General features: G+C 38.9%; 1 protein-coding gene across 3 annotated transcripts in view; it reads left to right on the forward strand.

Moving 5' to 3' along the window:
* PLCL1 (phospholipase C like 1 (inactive)) overlaps positions 1 to 21,185 on the forward strand; it is a 390,794-nt gene that overhangs the window by 303,882 nt on the left and 65,727 nt on the right. For 2 of the 3 annotated variants that reach the window (XM_023732952.1, XM_004378194.2), the window contains exons 4-5: positions 6,647 to 6,722; positions 9,352 to 9,461. In XM_023732952.1, coding sequence (XP_023588720.1) covers positions 6,647 to 6,722; positions 9,352 to 9,461 — 186 coding nt within the window. Of the gene's footprint in view, positions 1 to 6,646; positions 6,723 to 6,874; positions 6,923 to 7,358; positions 7,622 to 9,351; positions 9,462 to 21,185 lie in introns of those variants that run through there. The other variant, XR_002824409.1, reaches the window with a different exon arrangement.

The raw sequence follows: 21,185 nt of genomic DNA on the forward strand, positions 1-21,185 counted from the left end.
TATGGTTGGCAATCTGCATAGGTTATTTGCCATTGAACGTGAAGATGTAGGAATGGTGAGGGATTGCATTTATAAATACTTTGCAATTTCAGTAGGACAGTTTCAAAATTAATTTGAGTAGGTTTGACTTTTTTCTTTTTACATAGTGTTTTTATGCATAGATTTCGTACTATTTTCAAAACCCATCTTTAGCTCTAGCTCTAACATTTTACTTTGGTCATGTTTCTGCATTTATAGGATATCGCCTGGGTGTCTCAAGAACAAACAAATATTTAACATGTCAAAACTTGAATTCACTTTTTATTTCCTAGGTACTCCTTTACCCTTTTTTGACCTCTGCAAAAGATGCCACCATGTAAACGGTCCCCAGTTCCTCCAAATCATTTTCAAATGCTCTCTCACCTGAATAAAATCTTTGTATTCACTGTTCAGTATTAGAGAGATCTGCTGCATTCCCCACAGTAGTGCTTGTATGTATCCATGTCCTTGCTACCCAGCCTCTTTTCTCCTCTGCCTGAATTTTTCAACAGCCTCAAAAATCCTGCAGCTTATCTCTACCTTTCCTGAATTCTGCAACCGGGATAATCATCCTCAAATTCTATTTTTAACTTTTAACTAGCCTTGCAAAACCTTCACACGCCAGTGCTGCCTCTTTTGCCAACCTCGTTGCCCATTTCCTTCTGTTCGAACCCTCTCCTTTAGCAAGGCAATTTATTTCCCACCCTCTTTCATTCTCCATTCCTTTGATTTCCATTCTACACTACCTGGAATGCCTTCCCAGCATTAATCCCCTCTCCATCTATCTAAGTTCAGCACTATGCCCTAACTGCTCTGAAAACTGACCTTGTTAAGAAAACATTCACTTTACACACACACACACATACACACACATGCACACACACAACACAGACATTCATTTAATGACATTATTCATCATGCATTCAGTGCATACCACATGGAAGGCAGTTTCTAGATTCTGCGACACACAGAGACATGTATCAGCACAAATAACTGTGACTCAAGAGAAATATAAATAAAATGTGGTGGGAGCACGCATACTTGCTGCTTGTAGAGTAACACTTTCTCTTTTAATATATCATTTCCCGTGTATCCTTAGACTTTCAATTAGCCAACTCAACAAGTATGATTTGGCCACTTATTAAGTGAAAGATATTGTGCAAGGTGCTGGGGGAAATAAGTAGTACAAGACAAAGTCTCTTTCCTTGAGGAATGGAAATCCTGATGGGCAAGCAGGGCTTATACTTAAAAAGGGAAGGAATAGTGACACACAGTGTCCAGAGAGTGGACCAGATGATTTTTTATGTCCTAAACTGCAGTGACTTTTATCACAACTCCTCTTCCTACTCTTTGTTTAACAGAATTTTGTTTGCAAATAAATAGTTGAAAAGTATTGTTCGACCTTTATGTATATTTTTTCTTTAGATAGTTGAATTTTTATTTTTCTAATATTCTCCCCTATCTAATTTTTCATACATGGTCAAGAAGTACTTGCCTAACGTATTTAGTTCATTCAGGTGTTTTACATTCATGTGAAAACTTTTGGGTAGTTGGTGTTTTCAATACGTCATTCAGAGGTGGAATAGTTAAGGGATTGTAATCGTAAAAATTAAGCCCAAAACATTCTCCAAAGGTGACTTCTGTGCTGAATTATTTAACATTAACATAAAGGTTAAAACTTTACTATGGTAAGGACAACAGATTTTCTGAAGATAAAAAGGAAATCAAAACAACCTAGAGAGCATGAGTCAAGGGTTATTTAATCTTTTACTAAGTCAGTTGGGGGTGTGATTTGGAAAGTAGCTGATTATGCTACCATGACCAGGAATCTGGCAAAAAGAGCTAATTGCTGTCTAATGATGCTCATGATGGTGCCAATGCATTGGCAGGTATCACCATTAGGGCATTAGGGTTGGATTAAATACATTCTCCTATGTCAGTGTTATTACCAAGACACATTCAGCCTCAAGATGGGAAACAGTTTCCCAGTGAAGCTTTGCTTATTGAAATCAACTTAAAATTAGATAAGCCAAAGACATCTTTTTCCATCACTTGCTGTCTTTGTGAGGTTTGTATGGACCATTATAGTAGTTTAAATTTCAAAAAGTACTTTGGCTTGTATAGTAATAGAACTCAGAAAAACAACAGCAGGCTGGCCTGTGCCAAACCAGAGCTGGTTATTTTAAAAATAAGATGTTGTGCACTTAATTCATTGAAACTTCCTTGAGAGTTGGAATCGGCTCACCAAGGCAATGGTTTGGTTTGGTTTTGGTTTTCATTTGTGAGTGTGACAATATCTTTACACAAACCAGGGCTTTGAACCTGTTGAGTCTGGTTTGAACGGCTGCTGAGAATTTACATTTACTGAAAACTTGTTAGAAATTTAAATTCTCAGCAGAAAACTTGTTAGAAATGCAAATGCTGACCCTCTACTTTACCAAGTATGATGTCCTTCTCCAGGGGCTGGTCCCTCCTGATAACATATCCAAAGTATAGGAGATGAAGTCTCTCCATCCTTGCTTTTAAAGAGCACTCTAGCTGTACTTCTTCCAAGACAGGTTTGTTTGTTCTTCTGGCAGTCCATGGTATATTCAGTATTCTTGGTGAACACCATCAATTCTTCTTTGGTCTTCCTTATTCACTGTCCAGCTTTCACGTGCATATGAGGTGACTGAAAATACCATGGCTTGGGTCAGGCGCATCTTAGTCCTCAAAGTGACATCTTTGCTTTTTAAACTTTAAAGAGGTCTTTTGCAGCAGATTTGCCCAATTTTGACAAACTGACAGGCACACGGGGTCATGAAGGTTAGTCACCTGGTAATTTTACTAATCAGCTAAACAATAATCATAGCAAAATAAAGACAGATATTTCTAATGACTGCTCAAGATATCGCTGACAATTTTTTGGGGAAATAGGACCATTGGGGTAAAGGAAATTTAAAATGGTCCCTGTATGCAGAAGGCAGCTCACTGAAGGTGATCCTGTCAGTATCATGAATGTGGAGACAAATTTCCTTTGACCTGCTCTGTGCCAGCTCTCTTGTCTCATGCTGCCATAAATCAGGCCTGAAAACGTGACTCAGAGCTAGTCCCAGGACAGAAAACATTTTGTTGTAGACATCAAAAGGCAGTGGACTTCCAGTAAGCTTGCAAATGTTCTGATCTATCTTTGTTCCTGTTTCACCAAGAATTAACAGTGTTGTGTTGACTTTGCTTAAAAACAAAGGATGCCAATCTGTTAATGGTGCTTTTATCTATTTGACTTAAATTTTTAAGGAACTTTAAAACTAAAGGAAATTATCTTTATTCAAGTTAGCAAATATGTGTAACAGCAATCAAATTAAAAATAAACCAAACTTAATAAAATCCAAGTATTATTTTAGATGATCTGAACAGTTGGGCCCTTACAGAACCAAAGAACTAAAGCCTGGCGTTTTAATTAGAAGAAAGACAAGCAATAAATGAGTGATTTCTCAAGGAGAGAGAACAGAAATAAGTCTAGAGTAGATTGACTTTTTAATTAACTCACATATTCTCAAACAATTGCCTGTCCAAAGTTCCTAACTTCTTCCTGAAAAAGCAGTGGACATAAGTACATTTCCTTTCTAGGTCCCACAGGAAGAATATTTAAAATGGCTGATGTGTGTTGTGAATTCTACTTGGAGGGAGAGTCGATCTTGTGAAAAATTTATTTTTATGATGCTTTACCTGATGAATGCTACTTTATCACCAACCTGTACTTGCAATAGAAAGTCTATGTTTTAATATAATATTAGTATCACAGAACAATTTGAAAGCTTAGCTCTTTGCCTCAAGAGTACCTGGGTCCTCGCCTAAATTCTTTCGCTTACTAGCTGTGTGGCTTTAGCCAAGTCAACTTTTGGCTCAGTTTTCTTATCTATAAAATGGGGTCGTCCATGATAGTCCTTAGCATGCCTTGCAAACATAAAGTTTTTGTGATTCCAGAAATTTAGATATAATGCAGAAGAAAATTGAAATCTGTAGAAGATTTCTGAACACTGATATGATGAAAGCTCATATTTTCAGTGTCATTAAGTTATTACATTGACTTTGCAATGATTCTAGGCAATTTGTTAAACTCTCTATTGAGAAAAGCTGAAAGGACATCCCCCCCCCCATCCCCCAGGTTAGATAATTTAATCCATTTCTGAGTAGAAGAGTTACTATTCTTAAGGAAAGCTTCCTTTTTAAATAAATATTTTGATCTTAACTGACAACTTTACACACTACTGTTTAAGACACAGCTAATGCATAAAGTAATGCTCACTTTTATCTGGGTAAGTCCTCTATTATTTTACATACAAAGCCATGGCAAGGAAATAAGATCCATTAGGAGATATTCATGTGACAGAACCAAAGAAAAGCGCTCTGTATTATTACAACAGGCAAAGGCAACTGGGAGCTCAGGCTGAGACATCAGATATGTAAATCAGGTCACTGCCAGATTCTATCAATTGAGTCAACCCAATCTTGGTTGGCTGCGTGTGCTGACTGTCCAGCTGGTGGATCATCTGAGCACATGCTTCTCACCTTCTCTCTTCCACTTTTGCACTTTATATTTCACTTTCATCAGGGTCTCTGGAGACCAAGGAAGTAGATAAAATTCATGTCAACCATTGTTTCTTTCTAGCAACTTAGACCAATTACTTGGCTAAGAGCAAAATGTTGATTTAAATGTGATTTGGAATGTTTCAACCATATGTCTTATTTGTTTTCTCTATAACTACCAATAATTTAAAGCTGACTGTGGAAAATAGTTAGAATAGCATCACAATGGAAGCTGTTATAACCAGTTGCCTTTGAGTCAACTCTGACTCATAGCAAACCCATGTGTGTCAGAGTAGAACTGCACTCCATAAGGTTTTCAATGGTTGATTTTTTTCTGAAGCTGATTGTCAGACTTTTCTTCCAAAACTCGAACCTCCACTCATATGGAGTTATTAAACCCAAAAATCAAACCCACTGCCATCAAGTCAATTCCGACTCATAGCAACCCTATAGGACAGGGTAGAACTGTCCCGTAAGGTTTCCAAGGAGCAGCTGGTGGATTCGAACTGCCAACCTTTTGGTTAGCAGCCAAACTCTTAAACACTACACCACCAGGGCTCCATGGAGTTGTTAGGCACTAACAATTGTGACTCAATGTTCTTTTCTATTTGAATGTTTGTAGTCATAAACTGTTTTATGTCTGGAAGTGATTGTACAAGACCACAGTCTGTTCAACAGCGTCAATTCATGTAAAGCAGGAAAATGTCCTACTCAAGAGCTTTTATGTCTACTTTGGATTCTGCCTTGAACTCCCATCAGAACAGTGAGACAAACAGATGAATGTGGAATAGCCAGGTGAAATCAGAGAACATTTTTTTGAAAGTAGAAGAGTAGCTGGAAATTTAGGAATTGTTAATTTGCCTGTTGGTTGCCTTTTTCCACTCACTTCTTGCATTCCCGAAGGAACCTCTATTCTAGATCTTTCTGACCACAGCTTCTTTACCTGGGGAAGATGATAATCTCCCCCACTTCTTCACATACAGCTTCTTCTATTCTCCATTAGCAGAACAGTTGTCTTATTTCCCCCACTTCACTGAATATATTACTGAATTTTTCACAAATAACGCACCCACATTTATAACATGCAGAGCGCACCTAGGAAAATAAGGCACAAGGGGGTTGCGCAGTTAGCAAAAAAAATGTATGATGTGTGTTATTTGCGTAAAAATATGGTAATTACATACTTCCTGGACATACTTGCTTTCTACCGAAATGTGGAGGACAGGGACAACCATTTCAATGTTGTTGTTTTTAAGCTGAAGAAGCCCTGGTGCCGCAATGGTTAAGTGCTTGACAGCTAACTGAAAGGCTGGCAGTTCGAACTCACCAGCTTCTCTGTGGGAGAAAGATGTGGAAGTCTGCTTCCATAAAGATTTACAGCCTTGGAAACCCTAGGGGACAGTTCTACTCTATCCTGTAGTGTCACTATGAGTCAGAATTGACTCGATGGCAATGAGTTTGGGTTTTTTTTGTTGTTGTTGTTTGGTTTATAAGCTCTCCTGAGTTCCTGGCTCTGACATATGACCCCCTCCTCATTCTTGCTAGCATAGCCCTGCTTGAGGGAGAACCACACCTCTGCCGTCTTTGGACCCCCAAATCCAAGCTGCCAATTTCAATGATGTGTTAAGTTATCATTTAGGTCATCAGTAGATGATTCCCTATACTGTTTCTCATTACTGTTGTTCCAATACCATTTGCCTTGATGTGGCAGTAATCTTTGGAGTTAGGGAATGAGGTATCAGAGTGTTCATGGAGGAAATAATATGATCTGGACTTAAAGGATGAGTATTCGTTTATTTAACATTTATTTATTTGGCACTCATTGTGTGTTAGGTATATCACATATTTGGAGCAATCATAAGGAAGGTAACTCAAGCTGCAATGTTGGAATGGATGATAGTTGGAGCAGAGGTTATCTTTCCCTCCCCCATCTCTTGTGGTTGAGATCATGGATCCCTATTACTGGCAGGATCACATGGGTCTCCCTATATGTCTCATCTTCCCAATGAACCATTTTAAGGATTCTGACAACCACTTTTTGATATTTATTTTGTGACAGATGATTCAAGAGAACCGGTTTCTCATAGAAATGGCAGACACAGTCCATGAAAAGATTTTACAGTGTCAGAAAACAGGTAATTTTTTTTCTATTTTGTTTTAGAAACCATGATGATAATTTTTGGCAGATTTTTTTTTAAAGAGTCTGTTCTTTCTCTTAAAACTCAAATATTTTATACCATAGTTTAAGTATACTTTGAATTACACTAAAGTCTTTGTTGAAATCTAGGTGATAATACACAGGAAAGTAGGGTGGAACCTGAAGATGTTTTGAATGGTGAGAGTTTCTGAATCTACTTCTTTAGTTTGGGGAATCTATTAAAACCTTTTACTATTGGAATGGAAACTATGGTTCCACATTGCCCCTTAAGGCTCACTCCAATTTTATAATTTGAACCATAATCCTATTAATCTTCTAGGCTTTTCCCCATTTACTAGTCCTCCTTTTAGATTTGTTCTTTCTTTAAGGATGTGATGGATCATATATCTGTGAGGGACACCTGTTTATGTTCATCCTCATCCACACCTCTGTGCTTTTATATCTCTTGGATTCATGTGCTCCTTTATCCACACACGATAAAGATTATGATGAGGAAAATGACAACAGAAACCATTTCTAGACATATATGTATATGCAGTACTAAGCAATGCACCATCTTACTTAATCTTCGTAACAACTTTGCTAGATAGTCATTATTATTTCTAACTTACAGATGAGGCATCTGACATTTTGAGTGGTTAACCAATACCCAAGAACCTACATCAACATGTGGTGATGCTGACCTTTGAACCCAGACCAATTTAAAACGGTGATTTGAAGTGACTGACCAGCAGGCTTAGATGTTCCAGTTGGCCGATAGCACAAAAATAATTAACACCAGATACTGACATAATGCTTACTATGTGCCAGGCACTGCTTTAAGAGCTTTACATGAGCTTTATATGTATTCACTCAATCTTCACCATATCCCATAAGGTAAATACTCTCATTATCATCATGTCACTAATGAGGAAACTGAAGCTCAGGGAGTTTCAGCAACTCGCTCAAGCTTGTATAGCTTATAAGTGGAAAAGCTAGAATATAAACCCAGGATGTGAAGTTATACTCTTAACTATATGCTGTGTTCCCCTTCTGTATGAAGTGATAGAGCAGTAGAAAAATGTGGTTTTAGACTGTGCTAATAAAAGTATAGTAACTAGGCAAAGGAGGGTGGTGGTAAGCCCCTACCTTAGGTGGGATGCTTCAAACCCACCTTGAATACGATGCTCACTCCTGGATGCAGGTCCTCCACACTACTCAACTCTAGGAAGCTGTGCAACACAGTGGTTCTGCCAGGATGCCATCCTTAAGAGGAGACTGTCTTAGTCATCTAGTGCTGCTAGAACAGAAATACCACAAGTGGATGGCTTTAACAAAGAGAAGTTTACTTCCTCACTATAAAATAGGCTCGAAGTCCAAATTCAGGGCATCAGCTCCAGGGGAAGGCTTTCTCTCTCCATCAGCCTTCTTCTCATCAGTGATCCCCTGGACAAGTAGCTTCTTCATGCAGGGACCCCAGGTCCAAAGGATGCCCTCTGCTCCTGGCGCTGCTTTCTTGGTGGTATGAGATCCCCCTGTCTCTCTGCTCACTTCTCTCTTTTATATCTCAAGAGATTGCCTCAGGACACAATCCAATCTTGTAGATTGGGTCCTGCCTTACTAACACAACTACCACCCATCCTTCCTCATTAACATCATACAGGCAGGATTTACAACATGTAGGAAGATCACACAATTCCAGGAATCATGGCCCAGCCAAACTGATACACACATTTTTTGGGGGACATAATTCAATCCATGACAGAGACATTACTGAACTGGAGCATGTTAGAATGGGGAATGTTTAATCTAGAGAAGAAAACATTCAAGGCTTTATCTAACATCTTCCATCACATATTTTAAAGATCTGTACTATGGAAAAGAGATTAGAACTTGGTGAGGGTCCAGCCAGCACCAGGGAGTAGAAGTTCCAGGGAGGGAGATTTTGACTTGATATCAGTCATAACTTTTCCAAAGATGGAATGAGCAGTCCAGAACAGAACATGTTTTCCATCCCTGAGATGCTAAAACAAGGCTGAAGAAACAGACAATGGTGGTGTTTTCTACAGCATTCAAGCTTGAATGAATGGTTGAGCTAGAAGTATTTTATATTCATTCTCAAATATGAAACATTAAGATTTTTCCAGGAATGATTTTTTTTTAAATTTTTTATTTTTAATCAACCTTGACTAATTACCTACCAATTTTTGTCTATGTGGCATCCAGTGCCTCTACTGCTAGGCTATATGTTGGTTTATAAGGAAAAGTGAGATATGTGTACTCATGACATATAGTTACCATTCATACATCACATCATTTCACACAAAAAACCAGGAAGAGGACAAACAAAATGGATGTAACCTGTTGGAAGAATTTGCTTCATAATGTCTGATGTCTTTATCAATGTTTAAAATGTAATTTAGCTGAATGGCATTGATTATTGTTGGTTTTCCCCTAAGGACAGACATTTGGTGGGGATGAACATAATGGGAGGGAGAATTCAATTTAGGGATTTAGAAATTATGAGAGAAGGACAGGAATGGGAAACTATATTTTTACTAATAATATTTTCATGATAAAATGCCCATTTTCTGAAATTTATACAAATATTTCTTGTATATTCAAAGGGATGGAATTCCATGAAGAACTTCATAATCTGGGGGCAAAAGAAGGCTTGAAAGGAAGAAAACTCAACAAGGCAACTGAGAGTTTTGCTTGGAACATTACAGTATTGAAGGTACATTAAATATTCAGCTTCCCCCTTTGCCTTTGTTTTCTCCTCCTCATCTCTCCAACATGTAGAGAAGCGTTGGTGGTTAAACATGGTGTTTGGATTTTTAAATATACTGTGGCTTGATTACTGGTTCTTGCTCTGAGCTGGGGAGATGCACATTGGGACGGGTAAGCTTTTCTCCTTAACAGGGCAGTGAGGTTTGCAGTGGAGGCAGAGGGCAGCATGTGTGTGAGACCTAATTCCATTGCCTGGTGTTTGTGCAAGTGTGTTTTTACACCCATGGACACTTCTGCTCAAGACAATATGGCTGTTATTGTTTGTGGAAAGAGTCACAGCAAATGTTGCTGGTATCCAACACAAGTGACTTGGAAGTGACTTAAACTACAGAATAACTGGGGGCATTTAGGATTATCTTAAGACAGTCTCTATAAATACATTGCTTTTTGCAAATAGTCTCAGAAGTCATTTTCTTGAGATTATAGTTTGGCCTCTGCTGTAAATTAAGTTTGGAATTTTGAAGTAAAGATGCCACTTTTATATTTTCTCACATGAAGGGAGAAATGGTTTAGAGAGTTGGACTAATTTACTCTTGGCATGTGATGGGAGAAAAAAAAGAAAACAGCCACAGACAATGTTAATAATTGCTAACATTTAAAGAACACTTATTATGTGCCAGACACTATTTTATGAGGTTTACATGAATTAATAATTTAATAGTCAGAGCAACCCAATACTATTATCATTTTGTCTTCCAGGTGCAAAAACTGAGGCATTGAAAGCTTATGTATATTAACTAAGGTCACCCAGCTGGTAAATGGTGGAGCTGGTGTTTGAACCCAGGCAGTTTGGCTCTAGAGCCTGTGCCTTTAGCCTGCTCTGCAGAGATGCTGTTCACGTTTATGAAAGTACTAGGTGAGCTGTAAAACATATCACATAAGTTTATTAAAAATTCAGTCCACAGATATTTATTAAGCCCCTGCTATGTACCGATCTCTGTGCTAGGCATTAAGGATACGTGGAAAACAAAAGAGACATAGTCCCTGACCTCATGAAGTTAACAGTCTACGGGGGAAGACAGGCATCGTTTGCTTAAGGGGCAGGGAGGAGCTATAGTACTCATATAAAGATGAGCTTATTATAACACTAGAGTACAACAGGCAGGGTGATCCATGGTATAAATATTTTTTGTTCAGCAGAAATTTATGTGGGCTTGTTAATGTGCCAGTTGCTAAAAAAAAAGGTCCTAGGGATACAAATACCAAAAGAGCATTACGTGTGCCTTAGGTCTGGTCTACAAGGGGAGATGGATATATAACTAATAATGTTGTTGTTGTTAGATGCCATCGAATGGCTTCTGACTTATAGTGACCCTGTGTATAACACAGCAAAATGTTGCCTGGTCCTGTGCCATCCTCACAGTCATTGCTATGTTTGAGCCCATTGTTGCAGCCACTGTGTCAATTCATCTCATTGAGGGCCTTCCTCTTTTTCACTGACCCTCTACTTTACCAAGCATGATGTCATTCTCCAGGGGTTAGTCCCTACTGATAACATGTCCAAAGTATGTGAGATGTAGTCTCATCATCCTTGCTTCTAAGGAACATTCTGGCTGTACTTCTTTCAAGACAGATTCGGACATTCCTCTGGCAGTCCATGGTATATTCAATATTCTTTGCCAACACCATAATTCAGAGGCATGAATTCTTCTTCAGTCTTCCTCATTCATTGTTCAGCTTTCGCATGCATATGAAGTGATTGAAAATACCATGGCTTGGTCAGGTGCACCCTAGCCGTTGATTATTCAGCACTTCATATGTGACAAGCACTCACAGCTAAGTTCTTTATATACATTTGTCATTTCCTCCTTGCAATAACTGTGTGGCCTCACAACAACACGTTAACCCTGATATTACTCTCCCCATTTCACAGATGAGGAAATTGAGGCTTGGGGAAGTTTCAGTTTCTGGACTGGAGTCACACTCCTAGTAAATGGCAGAGCTGGGATTTTAACCCGTGCCCATAGTTCTAACCATCACTCTGCCCTGCCTCTGTAAAATTCAATCCAGTGTGTCTGAGTCCCCCTCAGTCCAGGCAGCCTGGTACAGGGGTAAGAGTGCAGGTTCTGTGTGCAGACTGCCTGAGTGTTGTGAGACTTCAGCCAAGTTATTAAATGTCTCTGAGGGTGATAATACCTACGTCCAGGCTTCTGTGAGAATTAGATAATATATACAAAAGTTCTAAGTCACAGTACACAAAACTAGACACTGTATGTGTTAGCTGTTACTTTTTGTTTGTTTGTGTTTTGCTAGGTGAGGATGACTTTTGGAGGAACAGGGTTTATGGTTGTTGTTTCTTTCTTTCTTTGTTAACTTCTGATTTAAGTCCAAAGAGGGGCAGTGGTGGTTTGGTGGTAGAATCTTCATGTTCCGTTTGGGAAACCTGGGTTTGATTTCTGGCCCATGCACCTCATGCACAAGTCCCACCCGTCCGTCAGTGGAGGCTTGCATGTTGCTGTGATATGAAACAGGTTTCAGTGGAGCTTCCAGACTAAGACGGAGTAGGAGGAAGGGCCTGGAGATCTACTTCTGAAAATCAGCCAGTTAAAGCCCCATAGATCCCAAGAGTCCGATCCGCACCTGATCATGGGGATGGTGCAGCACCAGGCAGTGTTTTGCTCCATTGTGCCTGGGGTTGCCAGGAATAAGGGGCTGACTAGATAGCAGCTAACAACCACACAACAAAAACAACGGTTGTCTGAGGTTTGTGTGTTGGTTTGGGTTTAGTTATAGATGCTGATTGCTAGATGTAGCTGAGCAAATACAAGTGCTGGGCAAATTACTCCAAGGCAGGTCTTTTAAAATAGAATTGATCTTTTATTATAGTTCATATACTAGCTTCTGGGTATTTCAGCTTAAGCACTAGGAATTTATAAGAGGAGTGGATATTTCCAGATTTCCACTATTTCCTTTTCCTCCCTATTGAATTTGGTGAGCCTGTTAATCAGGTACCCTTTCCCAAGAGCTAGACAAATGATCCAACCCAAGCTGGGTGACTACTCCCTCCTTGGAGTTCAAATTTCTAGCTAAGAGACAAAGAGATCTCAGTCTGTTGGAGACTGTTAGTTCCAGCGGTGCTACTCTGAGCCGATGCCCCTTTATAAGATTCTTCCTTTAGTTTATATCTTGAATCTGGAGCTATCTTAGTTCCTGCTTGGTTCTCCAGCCTTCCTTTTGATTTTCAGAGCTCCTCGTAGTCTTTCAATACATTCTCCTTTGCTGAAGTCACTACATTGTTTACAGCTAGTTCAATTAGTAATAACCACCCTGGTAAAACATAACCACTGAATTAGTAGGATATGGCAGGGATCACCTATCAAATTCTGCATTGCTTACTGAAAAAATTTCCTTACATTTGGTTTAGACAAGTACTCCCCGTTGTCTGGGGGAGGGGGTATGGGAATCGACGAATATTAGGTGAGTATGTGGATTCAAAGGAGCCCTAGTGATGCAGTGGTTAAAGAGCTTGGCTGATGAATGAAAGGTGGGAAGTTCAAACCCACCAGCTGCTCTGCAGGAGAAAGATGTGGCAGTCTGCTCCCATAAAGATTACAGTCTTGGAGACCCTATGGGGCAGTTCTACTCTGTCCTATAGGGTTGCTATGAGTGAAAATCAGCTCAGTGGCAATGGGTATGTGGATTCATGTATCTAAAACTATTTAATTCCAGTGTAATTTCCAATGAGTAAAAGAGCTGGAAAAAATGAGAAAGATGCCCTCAGGGGAAATGGTGGTGGGTTGGCAGCAGAGAGTGGTAGAAAGGGGCATTGGCTTTAGAGACAAATTGAACTCAGACTGAAAACTAAGTTCTTTTTATGTTTTCTGCAATTCAGCATTACATTGATCTGATACTAATAAATGACAGGGAAGCCAGAGAGAATGATGAATAGTTTTGCAATATAACAAATATGAATTATAATTATAGTGCCCCAATCTTCCAAATCAGTGATTAGAACTTAGAATCTAGCGAGTAGGCTGAAATCAGGATGGTCCTGGAAGCTCCCATATGTGTATTTTTCTTTAATTTATATTCTAGCACCTTGCATATGTCCACAGTAGGAATTTGTGTAGCAGATTTTTGTATTTCCCCACAGTTTTGCCGTATGTCAATACCCAACTATAAGCCATTTTCTTCTCTCTACCTTTTTCTTTCAAAATTGTGTACAAAATTGAGCTCCTTAAATAGCCACCATGTTTGTTTGGGGTAATATAATAATGGATGTCTGAATGACTCAGTCCTAAGTATCTTTTGAAGATAATCGTTGCATGAAGATAGCTCCATCTCATTCCACCCTCACACATTAATAGTTCCTTCCATCTGTTTTTTGTCTCCATGATGTCCTTCAGGAATGAGTTTTCTTTGATTGTTAACATAATATTGAAATCTCACAAGGAGATATTTTTCTGGTTTTTAAGGCTGTCCAGAAAGAGATACTACAATTTCACTTGCATAGCCAACCTATTGTGGTAAATGGTCATTATTTTTGGAAGTGTTTTCCTCGTGACAGTTCTGAAGAGCTTCTCTCGGTAGACAGATATGAATTTGTACTATATCACTGATAGAACACTATTTGCTATGAAGTGGAATTAATTTAAAGTCTTGGACTCCACCCAGAGTGATTTGACTCTGTAAGTACAAAAATAACTTGAAAGGTTATATTTGAAAGGTGGTCAGTTACATACATAAAAATGTAATTAGAATGAACCGTGACAGTAGAGGTTTAGCCAGCCTTCTGAAGATATATTTCTCTAACTTGGCCTGTTAGGTATTTTAAAGAGGTTTCTATTATCTTTACTTCTTTAGGAGCCCTGGTGGCTCAATGGTTAAAAGCTTGGCTGCTAACCGAAAGGTCGGCAGTTCGAATCCACCAGCCACTCCTTGGAAACCCTAGGGGGCACTTGTACTCTATCCTATAGAGTCACTATGAGTCTGAATCAATTCGACGGCAACAGATTATTTTTTTTACTTTTTAAAAAGTTTGATGAAAAAATCAATTTTAGCAGCTAGAGAAGTGTCATGTGGAGATGTATAAAAAAATAATATTGGAGAAATACAATTAGAAAATGTTTTATTATAAAGGAAAATATATGAAATGGGTGATCATAAGAGTTTAAGAAGAAGTAAAAGGGTTAAGAAGTAGACTTCCTTCTTATTTGTTCATGAGTTCCACTGATTACTAGTTGAAGATATGTATTGAATAAATAATGAATAAAACTATTATTTCCTCAATGGGCATTCCTATTAAATGATATGTATTTATGCTTTTGCTAGATAGATTTCCAGCTTATAATTTAAAACATTCCAGCATATTCAATAAAGCTGGATATCCTTTATAGATTTATGTTTAAAAGATACGATTGAGCTTTTTCCACCTAACTTTTTGGATTTTTGTCACTGCTTAAGCTTTTTCTCCTCCTACTTTTATCTTGATAACATTTTGGTTTTCCTTGGAAAGAGCCAAGGCTGAAGCTTCTCTTTCTTGAGTACTTGTGTTTCTAACCCAGGCCGATTCCCTCATCCAATCCTCAAGTTTCAGGCCCTCACAATTCTGGGGAATCTTGCTATATAATGGAAATGTCGTAAATGTCAATGTAGTAATATACTTTCTAATTTGTTGTTGTTAGCTGCACTGAGTTGGCTCTGACTCTTGGCGACTCTGTGTACAACAGAATGAAACACTGCCTGCTCCTCCACCATCTTTATGATCATTAGTATGCTCGAGTCCATCCTTGCACCACCTTGCGGCCACTGTGTATTTTGATTGTCTTCCAGCCTAGGAGACTCATCTTCCAGCACTATATTGGGCAATATTCTGTTGTGATCCATAAGGTTTTCATTGACTTAATTTTTGAAAGTAGATCATCAGGCCTTTCTTCCTAGTCTGTCTTAGTCTGAAAGTTCTGCTGAAACCTGTCCACCATGGGTGACCCTGCTGATATTTGAAATACCAGTGACATGGCTTCCAACATCACAGTAACATGCAAGCCACTACAGTACTACAAATTGACAGATGGGCAGTTGGTTCTTTCTAATAGAGCCTTCAAACATAGTTGAAGCTCTGCTCACAGATGAGAGATAGAAGAAGAAGGGAAACAAGATGATGGGCTAATGGGAAAAGAAGTATTAGGGGAAAACATCTATCTCTTAAGGACCGAGTGAGAGCAAGAATGAGATCAACCTCAAATGAATGGACGTAGATATTTTAAATTGTTCTATGAAACACTATTGAGGGATCAAGCTAGGTGCTTCTAGAAACCATGGTTGCCATGCCCCTGGGGCCGCTGTGAAGGTATATAAAGAGGGAACATATCCAGTGTCGTCCATGTTGTCCTCCATTGCTGTGCCTAGCAGCAGCTGGCTGTCATTGCAGTAGGAGCCGGGAAAGGGCTAGGTTTCCTCCTTAAACAGACCCCTAAACAATGAAACTGCATTAATAATAAATTATTCTTAATATTGATATTCACATCAATTATTGAGAAACAAAGCAAAGTGATTAAGAGTACAGACTCTGGAGCCAGATGCTTTCTAGCTGTGCGGCCTTAGGAAAATTTCTTTGTCTTTATGCTCTTGAATCGGTCAGAATGGGCTGTGTGCTGTGGTAACAAAAACCCTGAAAATATCAATGGCTTAAAACAATGGCTTACTTTTGCTCACATTACATGTCCATCATGGGTCAGCAAAGGACTTTGCTTCATCATAGTCATGGAGGAGGAACCCAGGCTAATGGGGGACGTCACCTCAAAAAATGCTGCTGCAATCCCAGAGTCAGGGAAACACAAATTTGCTTTAAAATTTAAATTTAAAAGTTTCTTCCCAGTGGCTTCTCTTGTCCCTTCCATTCACATTTGACTGACAAAGCAATCCAAATGGTCAAATCTGACTTTAGTTGAGTGGGACAGGTATAAACCTCCTCAGATATTGGTGAATATAATCTGCCATTGTCAAATTCCCCACCTCACAGAGTTATGAAAAAACAAACCAGTTGCCTGGTGAGCCAATTTCAAGTTATAGCACTCCCATGTGTGTCAGAGTAGAACTGTGCTCCATGGGTTTTCAGTGGCTGATTTTTCAAAAGTAAATTGCCAGGCCTTTCTTCCAAGATGCCTCTGCGTGGACTCAAACCTCCAACCTTTAGGTTGACAGCCAAGCATATTAACTATTTGCACCACCTAGGGACTCCCATAGAATTATAGTGAGGACTTAAAATATACATATATATAGCAGTGTCTGGCATGTAAAAATGCTATGTAAGTGTTTGTTATTTTTCTTATTAATAGTGACCATTTGGTGCTTACTATAAGCAGTAAGGTGATATTCATGTAATATATTAGTTAATTATAAGGATAATCCTATAATGTTATTGTTATTACACCCATTTTACTGATAGAGGAACTGAGGTACAAGAGGTTAAGTAAACTTCCCACTGTCATACAGGTGGGTGTATGGAGTAGTGGAGCAAGAGTCTGATTCCAAAGCCCATACTGTTGGCCCACTATGCATAATTGTCAGAATATCTATAGCACCATAATAACAATAGCTTGTATTAAATGAGTGCTCCTTATGCACCAAGTATTGTACTAAGTACATTATATTTATTATCTTTTTTAATCTAAGGGAGTGAGGGTCCTATCTAGCTAAGATGAGTATTCAATCATCTTAGCGGTACATTCCTACAGTGCAGAAAGGTGCATCAAGAGAGTGTAGCTTGAGATCACTGGTTTCCCTTCCTCTGATATTAGATTCACCGAGCTGTACTCTACTTGGTTTCCCAAGTATACTTTTCTAATGGAACAGAATGTGTTGACCAGAAGGCCTGGCATTTCTCTTTGTCAATGAATCAGTTAACTTTCTGTTTTATTAGTCCATTCCCTAGGAGCCTGGTTAGCATGAATCAACTCCCCAAGGACTGATGATCCCTAAGTAAATGGATACAATTAAGCCCTTGAACATATACCACTGAGCTCATGAAAACAAGCAAACAAAAAAACAAAGTGGCGGGCCAGACCCTGGATCCACCCTGAGAACCCAGCCAGCTCCCTCTTGTTTTTCTTGGACAGCTTCCCTGCTCGTTGACTTTTAGTCTAGATATTGCTAGCCTCCAGTTCTTAATGAGACAGAGGAAGTTTAAGAACTGTGCTTCCACAAAAACCTTTGCAAAGTCCAAAGTTCCCTTTCATATTCCTTTCTCATATCTACAATTCTGCTTCTCAGGCCTGCTTTACCTCAGTCTGTCCTTTATCACCTGGGCTGATAGAGCAGAAATCCTGGAATCTTCTTCCTTTGAATAATAAGTCCAAGATGATATATAAAAGGGAGGTAAAGACCCTGAGTAAATTCCTCAGGCCTCCCTGAAGGGGCTGATGGGGAGAAAGGAGACTCCCTTAGAGGCGAAGTTGAAGTGCTATTAAGTTACCAACTTTGAAAAGTGAACATTAAAAAAGTTTAAACAAAGCTTTTAATTCTGGTAAGTCTAAAGGAAATAACTTCTAATGACACACAAAATAATAAATTCATGAGTTATAAATTTCTTCCATTTATCTTAGAATTATCTAAGATTTTAGACATACAGGAAGTTGACCAACATATTGCATTGGACTATGAATCTAGAAATCTGTGATTAACTAATATGATCATTTAAAATTCTCTTATCTTTTCCGGGTCTTGATTTTCTTGCCTAAAAAAATGAGATTGGACTTCATGATTGCTTGTTGTTGTCATTAGGTGCTGTCAAGTCGGTTCCAACTCATAGCAACCTTACGAACAACAGAATGAAATACTAGCTGGTCCTGAGCCATCCTCACAATCATTGTTATGCTTGAGCCCATTGTTGCAGCCATTGTGTCAATCCATCTTGTTGAGGGTCTTCCTCTTTTTCACTGACCCTCTACTTTACCAAGCATGATGTCTGTGACAGTTAAGATTGTGTGTCACCTTGGCTGGGCCATGATTCTCACTGTTTATATGTGATCGCTCCCATGATGGGATCTGCTGTGAGTAGCCAATCTGTTGAAAGGCCTTTCCTTGGGGGTGTGGCCTGCATCTGAATATAAGCAGACGTTCTGGCTTTTTGCTTGCTCTGGATCCCACGGCTTCCTCCTGTTCGTCTGACCTCCCGTTCTTGGGACTTGAGCTATCAGCTTATCTGCCAATCTTGGGATTCATCGATCTTCACAGCCTGTGAGTGGAGTCCTGCTCTCCGACCTACTTATCTTGAGTTTGCCAGCCCCTGCATCTACATCAATCAGGAGAAGCCTTGTGATCTTGCCTGCCAATCTTGGGATTCGTCAATATTCATAGCCTGTAAGCAAGAACCCTGCTTTCCTACCTACCAATCTTGGGTTCGCCAGCCCCTGCAGCTACGTGAATCAGGAGAAGCCTCTATCCTAATCCACGGACTTCGGATGTTCCAGCCTCTACAATCACATGAGCTGTTTCTTTAATGTAAATCTCTCTCCATATATATTTATATGCTTTACTGGTTTTGCTTCTCTAGAGCACCCAGCCTAAGACAATGTCCTTCTCCAGGGACTGGTCCCTCCAGATAGTATGTCCAAAGTATGTGAGATGTAGTCTCACTATCCTTGCTTCTAAGGAGCATTCTGGTTGTACTTCTTCCAAGACAGATTTGTTCGTTCTTTTGGCAGTCCATGGTATATTCAATATTCTTCACCAATGCCACAATTCAAAGGCATCAATTCTTCTTTGGTCTTCCTTATTCATTGTCCAGCTTTCACATGCATGTGAAGCAATTAAAAACACCATGGCTTGGGTCAGGCCCACCTTAGTCTTCAAAGTAACATCTTTGCTTTTTAACACTTTAAAGAGGCCTTTTGCAGCAGATTCACCCAATGCGTTGTGTCATTTGATTTCTTGACTGCTGCTTCCATGGGTGTTGATTACGGATCCAAGTAAAATGAAGACCTTGACAACTTCAATCTTTTCTCCGTTTATCATGATGTTGCTTATTGGTCCAGTTGTGAGGATTTTTGTTTTCTTTTTTTTTTTCTCATACAAAAATTTATACACATTAGTTGCAATCCCCACAATATGACAGCACATTCTCCTACCCCCACGCACCCCCCTGGGTTCCCTGTGTCCATTCGACTAGTTCCTGCCCCTTCCTGGATTCTCATCCTGCTTTTGGACAGGAGCTGCCTATTTTGTCTCTTATATCTGATTGAACTAAGAAGCATATTTCTCATGTGTGTTATTTTTTGTTTTATAGTCCTGTCTAATCTTTGTCTGAAGAGTTGGCTTCAAGAATAGTTTCAGTTCTGGGTTAACAGTGCATCTAGGGGCCATAGTTTTGGGGGACTTTGTCCATTGTTTGATTGGGTTGTCTTGTTGTTGTTAAGTTGTATAACTTTTATATGTATTTTGGATGTGAAACTCTTACCAGGTACATGGTTCTCAAAAATGTTCTCCCGATCTGTAGGTTGTCTTTTCACTTTTTTGATAAAGTCCTTTGATGAACAAAAGTATTTTTTTATTTTGTTGTTACAGAAGTAGTTTTATGAGGTACCATTGATCTATTTTGTCTTTTGTTACTCATGTTTTTGTTATCATATCTGATAATCCATTGTTAAAAACTAGGCCCTTCAGCCATGCCCCTATATTTTCTTCGAAGAATTTTATGGTTTTAGTTTAAGTCCTTGATCCATTTTAAATTTGTTTTTGTTATGGTGTGGGGCATGGATCCTGATTCATTCTTCTGCATGAGGAAATCCAATGTTCCCAGTACTATTTATTGAAGGGACTCTTCCTTCTCCATTGAATGTACTTAGCACCCTTTTTGAAAATCAGTTGACCATAGATGTGTGGGTTTATTTTTGGACTATATTCTATTGGTCTATGTGTCTATTATTATATCAGTACCAGGATGTTCTGATTACTGTGGCTGTATAGTATGTTTTACAATCAGAAGTGTAAGTCATCCTACTTTGTTCTTCAAAATTGCTTTGGCTATTCGAGGGAAAAGAGGTATTTTGGATAGTTAAGTATTCTAAATGGGCTTACTCTTTTAAATAAAAACGAAGCTTTTTTTTTTTTTAAATATTGGCTATTTGGAGTGGAATATTCTTAAATTCTTTTTTGTTTATTGTTGTAGTTTAAGTGAAAGTTTACATTTCAAGTTAGTCTCTTATACAAAAATTTATACATACATTGTTATGTGACCCTAATTGCTCTCCCTATACTGTGACAGCATATTCCTCCTTTCCACCCCTGAGGATTTTTGTTTTCTTTATGTGGAGGTGTAATCTATACTGAAGGCTGTGGTCTTTGATCTTCATCAGTAAGTGCTTCAAGTCCTCTTCACTTTCAGCAAGTAAGATTGTGTCATCTGCATATTGCAGGTTGTTAATGAGTCTTCCTCCAATCCTGATGCCCTGTTCTTCTTCGTATAGTCCAGCTTCTCAGATTATTTGCTCAGCATACAGATTGAATAAGTATGGTGAAAGGATACAACACTGATGCACACCTTTCCTGACTTTAAACCATGCAGCATCCCCTTGTTCTGTTTGAACGACTGCCTCTTGATCTATGTACAGGTTCCTCATGAGCACAATTAATTTTTCTGGAATTCCCATTCTTTGCAATGTTATCCATAATTTGTTATGATCCACACAGTCCAATGCCTTTGCATAGTCAATAAAACACAGGTAAACATCTT

The sequence above is a fragment of the Trichechus manatus genome, unplaced genomic scaffold (genome assembly GCF_000243295.1).
Source record: "Trichechus manatus latirostris isolate Lorelei unplaced genomic scaffold, TriManLat1.0 scaffold00056, whole genome shotgun sequence".
Taxonomy (NCBI): Eukaryota; Metazoa; Chordata; class Mammalia; order Sirenia; family Trichechidae; genus Trichechus; species Trichechus manatus.